This window comes from Cebidichthys violaceus, unplaced genomic scaffold, assembly GCF_023349555.1.
Source record: "Cebidichthys violaceus isolate CVI_PGR_0920_01 unplaced genomic scaffold, fCebVio1.0.p SCAF_5, whole genome shotgun sequence".
In the NCBI taxonomy this organism is placed as follows: domain Eukaryota; kingdom Metazoa; phylum Chordata; class Actinopteri; order Perciformes; family Stichaeidae; genus Cebidichthys; species Cebidichthys violaceus.
In genome coordinates this window covers 3,165,838-3,179,117 of record NW_027176705.1, presented here as the reverse complement: position 1 = coordinate 3,179,117, position 13,280 = coordinate 3,165,838, and the positions used below count along the sequence as shown (strand labels likewise).

At 42.9% G+C, this 13,280-nt stretch overlaps 1 protein-coding gene across 1 annotated transcript in view; it reads right to left on the bottom strand.

Annotated features, from left to right (window-relative positions):
• The window catches only part of cd276 (CD276 molecule), a 64,764-nt gene that overhangs the window by 10,819 nt on the left and 40,665 nt on the right, over window positions 1-13,280 (bottom strand). The window contains exons 5-7 of the mRNA XM_068731073.1: window positions 12,155-12,292; window positions 8,497-8,538; window positions 1,793-1,831 (exon numbers count right to left, since the gene is read on the bottom strand). Coding sequence (XP_068587174.1) covers window positions 1,809-1,831; window positions 8,497-8,538; window positions 12,155-12,292 — 203 coding nt within the window. The 3' untranslated portion in view covers window positions 1,793-1,808. The remainder of the gene's footprint in view (window positions 1-1,792; window positions 1,832-8,496; window positions 8,539-12,154; window positions 12,293-13,280) is intronic.

The window sequence follows — 13,280 nt, the reverse complement described above, 5'->3', positions numbered from 1 at the left end:
AGGATGTAACACACAGAGAGGGAGATGCAGTGATGTCAGAAAAAAGGCATGAGAGACGCATTTCTCATCAAGTACTCCAGAGATGCCATACAGCATGTGGTATATATTATTTGATGATTCCATGTAACGTGGCTGTACCGAGGAGGTTTACTCTCAGTCTTGTCACACATTTCTTAGATTACATAACGATTCTCCACAAGTCCTACAGGGAAAATCCAGTTATTAATCTGTTTGTCTGTGTTCCCAGTTATCAACACTCTTCTTTCAGGTTGTTTATCTGGGTTATCTACTAATACAGAACACAGTTCAAATCAAGCAGGCCAGTTACAGTACCAGTACCCAGAAATATATACAAGTCGGAGCGCACTCTTGTCTGCCTCTTCAGTATGGACAGTCCAATAACAGCAAAAATGCAAAAAAAAGTGATCATTAAAAAAAATAGGAAATCTATCCATGTCAACAAGCAATATCAACAGGACGTTTGAGATTAGCGTGCTCACCTTCCTTCAAGCACCGTCTTCTACTGTGTGAGAAGAGGAACTGTCCATGGTACTGAATGCCTGGTCACAGTACATATGAAGAGTATCATTTGCCTTTGAGCTCTGAGGAATGTGTATTTGTTTCAATAAGCATATATTTCTTAGAGATTTCCATAATTGAGCATAAAACTGTAAAATATGCTTCATGTTGCTACTATGGGGGACATTTTTATACTTCGCTATATCTTTATAGATATCTGTTTGTATTCAAGTGTCACTCAACCAACAGTGCTTTAACCAATACATTTGGTAAGCTACTGGCAGCTACAGGCGTGGCTTAGGTGTGTGTAAGACGACATAGAGAGGCGACTGCTCATTCACAACAACAATGCAGCAATAGCATCAGTTATATCACAACTGGAGAGTATTTCTTTATTGAAAGAAGTGCAAAGAACGACATTGAATGCTTTTCTCTATGGAGACTGTTGGAGAAAACTGATGTTTTCACTCTTCTCCCGACTTGCTTTGGTAAGAGATTAGATTGACTGATGGTTCATCCAATCACATGCCACGTATTTTTTTAAAAAGTGACTTTTTCAAACAGTTTCATATGACTGCTTCTCAGATGGTTCTTTTTTCACTATACATCTAAGTTAGTGACAATGTGTCAGTTTGACCAATGCCAACCGGGAAAAAAGAGATATTGTGCAAGTTCTGCAGAATATCTTTCTCTCCTCTAATGCTGGGTATATTTGACTGAGATTTGCTTGTAAATGTAAATTGCCAGAGTGGCCAAACATCCATAAAAAGCATGCTATTAAACTTATTATGTTAGGCTTTTACTGTGTACACCAAAACGGTCTGCCACAGCTTCTCACGAGCGCAAGTTGGCAGATTGAAAACGTCATGAGGATGACAGAGAATATGCTTCAGACAGAACAAAATAGAAAGACACAACTTACACCTCAAATGTGTACCATTAATCAGACTCTCACAGTGGCTTTGAGTAGGGCAGGGAATTTGTGTTTGCATGCCTGATAAAAATCAAATTGATTTGTCATATCAGCCAGTGACCCTGTGATTCCTGAAATCAAAATGTCAAGACTTCACATATTCCCGACTGTCTGCTGAATTAATGCAGCCGAGCCTCATTACAGCAGCACTTACCCATAACCTACAGAGGCACTGTGTCCTCCAGAGCATTACTGCTGAGAATACCAGGCAATTGGGATAAGCAGAAAAAAAGCGCTAGTACTGAGTAGAGACAGAGGTGTACTTAAAGACACATTTAGACATATTGGAACCGTACTCACCTCTATTCTCTCTGCCTTAGCTTTTCAGTAGTGTCATGGCTGAAACAGAGGAAAACAAACAAGAATGAATACTTGAGCTCACAATATTGTGTCATTGAACGATCTGTGAGAAATACAATGACGGTAAAGTGGTCGTGCCAGCATCAACGGAACTTTGCCTATTGACTCATGGACCTAAGCGTCATTACAGGCTTGGTAGTTGTTATTGTGTCCCCTCCTCCTTCGGCAACCCTCCTCCTCCTCCTCTGTGCACCAACCTTGCCATGGCTAACAGGAAGCAGAGGGCACAGCGCTTTATTTAATTAGTCACAGCAGCTGAGTGCTCATGTGGAACCAAACAGGGGAGGCAGATTGGGGTAGTGAGATGGATAGTCACTCTCCCACCGGGCCTTGGCTGTGCTGTCAGAGGAGCGTAGATTACATGACAGAAGGGGGAATGGGGTGTGTGTGGGGTGGTGGGGGTGTGTGTGTGTGTGTGTGTGTGTGTGTGTGTGTGTGTGGGGGGGGGGGGGGGGGGGGGGGGGGGGGGGGGGGGGGGGGGGGCGGCGGCAGGAGGATGTAAATGGCATCTGTACAGGGGGCTCATCCCAAGAAAAGGATTGCCTTCACTCCTAAAGTACCCCAGTGTTCTCACAAAAGCAGTCCTTACACTGTGACTTTTGTCTGATATGCAAACCAGCCAACAGTGGGTTTGGCCTGTTGTTGTGATGCACAGCACTGAGTGGTTTGACTGCTTTTATTAACTGTGACAACATTCATTATTCCAAATGATTTAGGAGCTGCTATTTTTTCTTCTATCTCTTCTGACAATGATCGGTTGGCCTTTTCCTCACGGACCAGCAGATAACCTCTGAGAGGTTGCAAAAGTAGCTCAGTGTGCAGCACATCTTTGATGAGTTCCTTCCCAAACTCAAGGCAAAGGACGGAGAAAAGGAGAGAAGAAAGTTTCTCAGCAACTGACAATCTCCTTTTGGAATCTAACCCTTTGTCATGTTCAAGGTGGGAAATAAGAGAAAGAAGCAACCACAGGAAATAAGACTTTGTACATAACTTGGCCTTCAACACTATCTCTCAGAGTCACCCTTGGAGAAAACACAAACATGTAGCTTATGGTATGGTGCTGAACCAGCAAGGAACATGAGTGCAGTGCTTGAGTAGTGTGTGTGCAACTACTAAGCAATGATGTGCTGGGAGCTTTTTTAATTAGTGCTCTTGAAGTTATCCAGTGACCCACATCTAATAATGAAGGCAACATGAATGTTCTATTTACATATCTTTAGTCGGTAATGTGTGACCGCTGGGAGAGCCCAGTGGCTGAATATGTGCTGCCAGTGAAAAGGGAGGGCATGTCAAGCAGAGCTGCCTGGGGGCTGCTTTCCAAGGCCCTCTCAATTCAAACTGAAGTAATGTGGAATGGTGTGTTAGTGACCTGCAGGTCTGTCAAACTGGGTTATGTTATAAGAATACTTTATGCAACTTTTTAATAAGCCTTGGGCTTGTAAAGCCATGTGTCTTGAACGTTTTTTAAGTACGCATTTATAACTCAACCACCTGCAATCTATACTCTGTGGCTTGGATTGGACTGTAAATGTATGTCAATACAGTAAATAAGAAAACCAAACTAACTTAAAAGGTGCCCTGTGGAGTTTTTTTGTAAACACACAAAATATTAAATTCAGTATTTCTCACCAAAACCCATTGCATGTATCCTTGAGGTTCAGCAAACATGTTGAGTGCATTTCCTTCCACATTTACAAAGCCAATTTTAACATCTTAAATAGTGCATGCACTGTTTACATCCATCAGTGTGTTCATAATTACATATGCTTTCTTTCTACTTTTAGTACATACTCACTGCATTAACTAATCTGTACTGCATCCATTGTACTAATTGCATTCAATTGGGACAAACTACTTCTCCATAACATTGCACCTCGAACTTTGACTCTCTTGCTCATATATCCGCTACACAGAGGATTGTGGGTCAGAACAGCCACAAAAGCATGCTGGCTGGCATGTTGCAAAATGTGACCAGATGCAGTACAGGACATCCTGACATTTTTGGCATACCATGTTTTGCGAGAAACTATTACGGCACATTACCACCAACTGCCAGTGGACTAGTATAAAAGCTGCAGGATGCAAATTGAGTCGCCCACAAATGAAAAAACGGGACCCGCTTGTAAAATCATTGCTACATAGCGCTACTATTGGTCAAAAACAACCATGTTTGGCAAAAACAAATCCATTAAATTAATTTATTTAGTTGTTACTGGTTGCCTACAATTATCCAATTCCCTACCATACCGTTTTTATGGATAAATGGACATACTATAATTAAATTATAACCACTAAATGTCATTCACACCCATTCGTACACTGATGGCAGGGGCTACCATGAAAGGTGCCACCTGCCCATCAGAACTGTCTAACTGTTGATACACTGCCTACGGGAGAAATTTGGGGTTAAGTGTCTTGACCAAGGACACATCGAAATGGACAAGTATTGAACCGCCGACCCTCTGATTGAAGGATGACGCTACCACTGAGCCACAGACGCCCAACATAACCGCCGTACTCTGTGCGGAAATATTTAATACGGTACTTCATTCACACAAGATGCGACACTTTGATTCCCATGAGAGACATAGAGTGAATATTATGTTCCTCACACATTAAGGTGCTGTATTTCCATTACAATGTGAATAACTCAATAGACAGGACAGAGAGTGGGATATAATAAGCACAGAGGTGACTTTGACTCTGGTACAGCGGTCGTTGTTTCTGGCTGTCTGCTCAAGAGTCACCTTTTCACAGCTTTAGCAAGCTAGCTTCTTCAAATCATTTAGGACAATGAGCTACTGGGCTCGAAGCTTTAATATGATTTAGCAACAGTCATCCATCTTTCAGTGGTGGCCTTTGCATGAAGGAACCGGAATATGGTAAAGAGAGTGGCTTCCTCGTGCTATCAAGCTTTATACGGCCTGACATTCCCTAACCTTCCACCTTCATGGGACTTTGCTCCAGTTAAGAAGGGTTAAGAAAACTGTTTTTTCGCGTGAAGCTCCCTTTTCAGAGCGCGTGTCAAATTGTCCTTTCAGACAATTCTTTGTCTATGAAAGAACTGGGTCACTGACTAACCCTCTCTTCCAGGGCCTTGTTGCTAAGGCCTGACTCCTTGGAGTCTAGGATTTAGGGAGACAGGGGCTAGTGCACACAAACTAAAGCCAGCTTCTAACAGGAGGTGCTGCACTAGTGACTGCAGCCCCCTCATGCTCAGATTATTGGACACATTTCAGACAGAAGGTGGGTAGGTGAGGGATGAAGCCAGCAAGAACTGTACACACTGCACATCCCTGCATGTGGATGTAGATTAGTGTATAGCACATAGACTGTATATCGCCATATTGGCTTTTTGCAACCAAGTGACACAAGAGGGTTTTAGCTAAGTACAAACCCAATGCTAAATAAGACATTTGTAAGGCAACCAAGTAGGGTACAATTAACTTTCATGAACTGAAAAAACACTGAGAAAGGGATAAAGTGATAAGATGGAAAAAAAACAGACAATATGTCAATCAAACGTTAGCCACGCCTTAAAGCATACCTGCTTCAATTTTACTCTAAATTGAACAATTACTTACAAAATGAATATGTATCAAAGACTTGAAACTAGCAATTGACACCATAAACTTATGTTTACGATCATACTTCTTTTTACAACCAGCTGAGTTGCCCACTGCTCGCTATTAGAAAGAATGCAAGTTTAAGACAATTCCGTATAGTCTTCATTTTTCAGACCTGGAAGTAGCTGCCTGGTGTAACAGTGCTTCTTTCTGTGTGTCTCCCTTTGCATGTGTAGACCTGTCAGTGTGTGTGAAGGGGTTGCTCTTGGCTTTAGCACCTGCAAATAAATCCAGAGTTTGAGCTCCACTGTTTGTTCAACATTATTTGCCTCCGCTGTAAAGGCAACACAAGGTTCCTACCCAATTGCAAATGAATGAGCCCAGGTCCCTAGTTATCACTAGTTATTGTTCAAATCAGGCTGGCTTTGAAAGGGGAGGCCCGCTCTCCTTTGGACAGCTCATTAAGATAACACACAAACGTGGCTCCCCATCATCCTGGGTTTATTAAAGTGGGACTCATTTCAGCTCCTTTGTCTCGTGCAGGAACCTCTGCCTTTGTCAGTGAATTGAAGCCAGATGGCAAAACAAAGCTTCCTGTCTGTAGTGCTTACACTACAGAAGGCAGAATCACTAGTTTGATTTCAGCAGCTCACCGCCCACAACGTCCACCTGGATCAACCAGCTGCATGGACGAAGACGAGAGGCGGCGGGAGCAAAGGTGGTTGCCTTCTCGCTGGAGCACAGGCATACTACAGTCTCCTAGCATTATTCTCTGATGCTCTGCCCCTTTAACAAAAGCTGAAGTATTTATGCCTTGCTTCCATTGCATGGTTTGGCTTGACTCAACTGGTACCAGGTCCTTTTTGTCTATTTCATGTTCCACTGCGGGTAGTACCCCATCAACGTAGGCGGGATTCAGCGGTGACGTCATCGTCAACGCAACATTCACTGTTTCCCTTCGTCGGCGGCAAAACAGAGGACCGTCTGAACTTTTTGCGTTTTGCATTACATTCTCGAAAAACTGGTTCGAATGAATACAAAAAATTACAGTCACTATTGATAGTTGCTTGGCTATTTAAAAATGGCGGGTTTGTACAGGATGTCCCATGCTGCGCTAGAGATGAGTCTCTCTAACCAATCAGTGGTTTGCAGTGTTTTCACTCCACCTTCTTGTATCGGCTCAGCTCAAACACAACCGAAAACGGAGAACCACGACCGAGGAGGTGATAACACAAAAAAACACACCAGGTACTATCCACAACTTTTGCTAATGGAACATCGAAAAAAAAGCGGTTCCAAGTAAGTTCCAGTTGAGTAGAGCTGTGCCATAGTATGCAGTGGAAATGCAGCACAAGTCTCACCAGTGTGTGTGGGATGGCTGACCCCACTCCTGGCTGCACAGATCTCTCTGAAACATTCATGAGAGAGGCATTAGAGAGTGAAAGTCATTGTCCCCCTTCACTCAGAGACTCTCCTTCACCTCTCAGCTTATTAAAATCGCATGGTATTAACTTTACCGTTCACAGAAAGGCTAAATAATTCAATCAGACTATAGAAGGAGTCAAATGAATAACTCTAATGACATTAACGCTTGAGGGAGAACTGCTCAGGACTGTGAGGGGCAGTCACTGAGGCTGGGCAGGCAGAAGAAGCTTGCCCTGCTTGCTAATAGCAAAATTAATTCTGGGCTCATAGGGTCACAGTAAGCAAAGTATCACGTCACTCTCAACACAGAGAAGGAAGCACACCAGCATTATGGAAAGCAAAAGATGAGGAATGAAAGAAAAACTAACTTCTTTTAAAGCTATAGCAATCTCCTGAAATCTCTCTGATCATACCTGTCATTGTGAGAATGTCAGCATGCAGCATGACATGAACATTTAGCTGGAAGCACCACTCTGGTTTAGTTCAGTCTCACAGTATGGCTGTATACTCTTAGACATTTTCATCCGTTTTCCTAAATGCTCGACTTTGAACAGTCTATTCTATATAGCTCCTTCTGGGCATTGCCTTTGCTGAGTGAATCCAACTAGTTAGTTTAGAAAGAAAAGGCACTTGCCAAACTCTGTGTAGCATTAAGTGGTGCAAGAACTGTCACAGGGGTTGTTTGTCCATTCTGCTGGATGGTTCCACATAACAATCCCAAAAAAGAAACTTGTGACAATAATATGCATAACACATTTTAGTCAGGACTCAGTGCAAAATCAATTGGGCTTGGTAAACAGGATCATTTGAGTGCAGGACACGGCAGCATTATTGCTGGCATTTTGTGAAACTTGGAACTTGTTACCATTAAATTTATAGACAAGATAGATTTCACTGTTATAGCTGTAGCTTTGGGGGAACCTATAATGTAAAACAGCTTGTTGGCATCACTAAATTAGTGCGCCTGTCTCTCTTGCTCTGCCTTAAACACACACACACACACACACACACACACACACACACACACACACACACACACACACACACACACACACACAAAGGAAGAGTTATGCCACTGGGTTGCTGTGTTGAATGGATCCAGAGCCTGGAGCTGGTCGCATTTCTCACGTGCACACATTCTTCATCAGAGTTCCTTCACACTTAAACAAACATAACATTCAGTTACTTGTTCTGTTGGGTCCCTACCATCCTGCAACCTGGACTTCTTTTTAAAGAAGACAGGATAAACTGTATCGAATACATTTTTTTTTAATATATATATAAAAAAAAATTTAATTCTGGATCAAGCGTGAGATTTTGCATGTGTACAGTTAATTGACCTGTTTACAGGCTCGGTCGGGTGTTCCTGCACACTTGATCCACGCTCCAGTGGATAAAACGCACTGTTGCCTGTTCCTGACAGTGTTTACAGCCTTGCATCATTACACTGCTCAGAGTGCTGAAACCAAAATGTATTTTAGTATTTCAATAACGGTTTTAGCTAAAGGACGTGGAACTTTAACGAGTGGAGTTTCAACTGCTTGCTGACCAGAATTTGCCACAAGAACACCCGCGCAGCAGAGCTAGCAAAAACATACAGCAGGCCCCTGATACACGCGGAGGCTGAGCTTGACCAGGTGTGGATTGGCTGACCTGTCTTTGACTCCTCTTCTTCCAGTTCCTTGGCCTCTTCAGCTGTGGGGAGACAGAGGAGCAATTATCAGTGGGAGTCACAGTACAAAGGCAGGCAGGCAATGCAGGCACTTCATCACAAGCCTATGGTGAGCTGATCCTTCACAGCTAAAAGGACAAGCTGTGGTGAAAGAGCTATATGACGACGAAGCTCCACAAAATGCCACATATCACACACGCACACACACACACACACACACACACACACACACACACACACACACACACACACACACACACACACACACACACACACACACACACACACACACACACACCTTAACCTCCTATCCAGCCTTTTCGCAAAGACAGTAATCATATTAGGCTTTAGCTGCTGGCTCTCTGAAAACCCACTGTCAACAGAGTTAGGGAGGCGACCCAGTGATGGCCGTCACACTTACACACGTGGGGTGCATGTGCGCACATACATATGGGCTAAAAATAGGTCTGAGACAGGGTATCCAAGCGACTGATATTAATTCTTTGACAAGATTTTCACAGCAATTGGGCTCGAGATCCAATACTTAGTGTCTGATACATGAGATTAAACTGATAATTGAACCAAATTAAATGTCAAGGCTACACAATCCTTGTTTATATTCCTATACGTTTGCCTGATCTTCTTTGACAGCAGAGACTATAATCCTTATAATTACAGCAGCAGAACATGCTGACTGTACAGGCTGTACACAGTATGCATAAGTCGACCCAAACCACATTCAACATTTTTTCTTTCTGCGTTAGCCATGTTGTATTTTAAAAATCAGATTTTATATAATTACATATTACTATAGTCCACAGGATACATCCACATATTATTACAAGACAATATCAGAGAAGAATTTTTTCCTCTGCAGACAATTTCATATTTTGTTGCCAACTTTGAACTTAAAGTCTGGAATACCATTTAGAGTTAACTTGTTGAAAATGTGTACATTTTGAGAGTAAAACCCACAAAAGCACCTTGAAGAAAAGCGATATAAACCACTACTTCACATCAGAACTGGGGTTTAACATTCATATAGATGTGTGAGCCCGTTTACCTTCACTGCTTCATTCAACTACTCCAAATCGACCAACAGTCCCACCACTGTGGCAGCAGTGGAAATACCTTGGGGGACAGGGCTTCGATAGGAGAGAGGCTCATTTAAAGTCAGGCTGAAGACGGGGGCATCCACAGGGCAGGGAGTGAGAACTGCTTCCCTTGTACATTGAGAGTGTTACAATTTTATGCCTCTGTTGGCTGCATCTCAGATGTGTGGGAATAGGAAGAAGGGTGGTTATGGCTTCAGCACAAAAGCCGGACAAACCACATAAAAGACGAGAGAGTCAGGGGAAAGAAAGCTACTCACTGAAGCCAGAAGACTGTTACTGTTCCTCATCATCCTCTCTTCTGCCTCCATGTCTCCTCGACACAGAAGTGGCGCAGCCCTACTCTGAATCTCCTCATGATGATTTGAAACATCGTGAGTGTTTCAAATGTAAGCAAAAGCCTGTTGGTAAACCTATTGTACTATAAATACACTGATAAGTCGGTCTAATTAATTTATTCTTGCACCCTAGAAACAGCAAAACCTTCTTTTTAAAACCTTTGTGCATATTAAGACATACGGCTTGATGACAAAAGCATTTGTGCTGTGGAGGTTTTAATTCATTTTCTCTCCCTTTGAATATCAACTCTTGTTGATTGAATTCGGCTCTTTTAAAAAAAAAGGAGGCACGAGGAACAAACCGCTTTCTTTTGCCAATAATTTGATCAGGGATTTTTATAAATGTCTGCTTCTATGAGCATTTGCTCAATAGACTGGGAGTGAAATAAATCTATGTGTCTGCTATTTAATGTGAGTTGCATGCACACAAAAGGCGATCAATCAACAGCATTTGGTCCGCGGTAAACTTGAGGGTTAACCCCTGTGAAATATGTGCACAACTGTGGTCAAAACCCCCTAGAGGGGGAACATCCCTCATGACTTTCATCTGTCACACAGGGGAGATCTGTCCCATGTCACCTACACATGATATCCAAGCGCAAGTCTGATTAAATCATATGCTTATCTAAATGTAAAATGTGCCTTGGAGAAATGGAGCAGCAGCCCCGGCTAGGACGCTTAAAGCATATATTAGATACATAGTAATTATGTAAGGAAGGACAGAAGTGAAGGAGGAAAGAAATAAAATCTCAGAGAGCACAGAACCACGCTGGTGTTGAGATACAACACTGCCCCAGGAATTGAGAGTCCACAAGCTGCTCTGCTCTCTTATGATACACATTCGGGTGCTCCACATACATTATGACAGGTAAGAAAAATGACTTACTCACTTCTCCACTCTTACTGACCCTTCCACCCTCGCTACCCAGACACAGTGAAGAGAGAGTCAACTTCAATCTGGCCATACACCGGAACGCCATTAAAAGATAAGACAACCACAATTAGGTTGCACTTCCCTGCTTCCTGTTCTCCCCACAGCTCTGGATATGTGCATACCAATCCTATTTTAAGCCCCTACACATCTGTATTCATACAGTACCATTCTATCAGGAGTACAAGAGTCTGCATGATATGTGAATAAGTCAGCGTTCACACTCTTTAGCTTTGTGCTTGAAAAACACCAAAGACTGCTGAAGCATTGCTGGCAGGGGACAGAATGAGACTTAACATTTCAATAAGGCGGACAGTGGACGACCACATAATCAATCCTGCCTTTAGTGGTGGAGGTGCCTCTATGCCTGTGGGAGGAACTGCATTACATTTCTCTCTTTCCATTTCATTTGATTTCATATGTTCCATGGAGCTATTTACTCTTTCCTCTGAGTCTGTGTCACTTCCATATTTATTTTTAAACCTCTGGGCCGTGGTGCAGACACTGGCTGACCTTTATTTAAATGTCTCCTCCACTCTGAGCGGATCTCATTACAGCAGAGCTGGTGGCTCTGCACTATCTATCTCATTTCAAAACTTTTTCTCTTTGCACTTGCGGCGATCCTCAGCTATTTCGCAACGCTAATTACTGGACCCGAGTAATGATGTTCCTCTTTGCTGAAGATATGAGTCCCACCATTCGAGATCCTGCCCATACGCATTAGGCAGAACTCCCTCTGGAATCTCAATGTTCCTTGAGCAGCTAACATCTCATCACTGCTTTCTGCTCGATCTCTCCCGCTCTGCTTGTGCCTCCCACATGATCGAGGCAACATGTCACAATTATGCATATCATCTACTGGACCACTATGTGAAGAGTTTAAGGAGTCATTCTGCATTTTAATGAAGGCCCTGAGAAGGGTTGAAAGGGCCTGAGAACATGATAGGTCAGCATCCATTATTCATCAAGCCCTTAAAATGTGTATACAGTAGGCTAACACATAATAATTTTATGAATTCATTTTTTGTGCATATATCTCCAAAGTTGCCACAGCTGTGACATTCATATTTCATATTGCCCCTAATGAAGGCAAGTCAACCCAAAAACAGGCTTTTATCTAACTGTGAGGATTGAACATGGCTTTTTCAAGAGTCATCACCAATGAATTGTACTCGTTGTGAGACTATACACTGGTGCTGAATGTGCAGAGCCACCTCTCCCTCTCCCTCCCCCCCCTCTCCTCTTTCATTCGCTTTACCTTCTCTCCTGGCCTCCTCGCAGCTCTCCTTGATCTTCCTGCGGCAGACAGCAGCCAGGGCAACTAGCAGCACCAGCAGACACACGGCCAGGCCAACAGTTACCCACAGAGCCACCGGGGGGAACGCGATGTTCTGACCTGAAGCAAAGGGCAGAGGGAGAGGGGGGGCAGAGAAGGGAGAGCCTCATTATTCACTCTTGCAGAGCTAAAATAGGAGCACAACTGTCACGGCTGTCTCCATCACCATTATTTCACCATTTGACAATTTTGCTGTTTGCGTTCGTTGTCATAAAAATCCTGAATTATCCAGACGGCAGAACATGAAGCCCAACATGATGACACATCTCTGTCATCATCGTCAAATCATCTCCGTATAACGTTTGGCTTTAAAAGACAGTCAGAATGTCAGAGGAAACAGAAATGAGTGACAACCTTTGCTTAATGTGAACGAAGTAAGAGCTTCTTTACTAGCGTCCAATTAAGACACTTGAGTCATTCAATTGAGTCCAGATGGCAGATGGCTAAGCAGTCGCACAAGACTGTGTTGTCGTTTCACTCAAACAGCATTGGCACCGGCATTAAGAGGATGTTGGCGCTAACTATCCCACCCCCTGCCTTCTGTTACGCATTGCTCAAGAGACTGAAGTTCTGATGCGTTTGCTTTAATATTCTCTTGACTTCTTAATGTCTATCATATCATTAACAGTATACAACAGGAAGGAAATGTCAATATTCAGTGATATATTTGGAATAGCAACAAGGTAAATAAAGAAGCAAATATGCAGATATTTTAATATATATATTTTTTTTTTACTGCACACTGTATATCTTTCAGCACAACACTAAAACTACTTTGGAGTCAATTATACATGAAAATGAGTGACAGTATGTTGGCAAACTGCGAACTGATGAGGAGGAATAGAAAACTGGTCAGCAGGACAAAGAAAGATATCAGAGACACAGACAAATTTCCCCTGGGTATTCAGACTGAACAGAGGGAGAAGAAAAGAAAACAGCAGAGCCACTAAATAGCTGTGAGCCTGGCTGTAGCACAAACAGGCCTCCCTCAGAGAGTGCCCGCTCTGGGCAGATAATAATTTTTTTTTAAAAGACTGAAAAATGACTG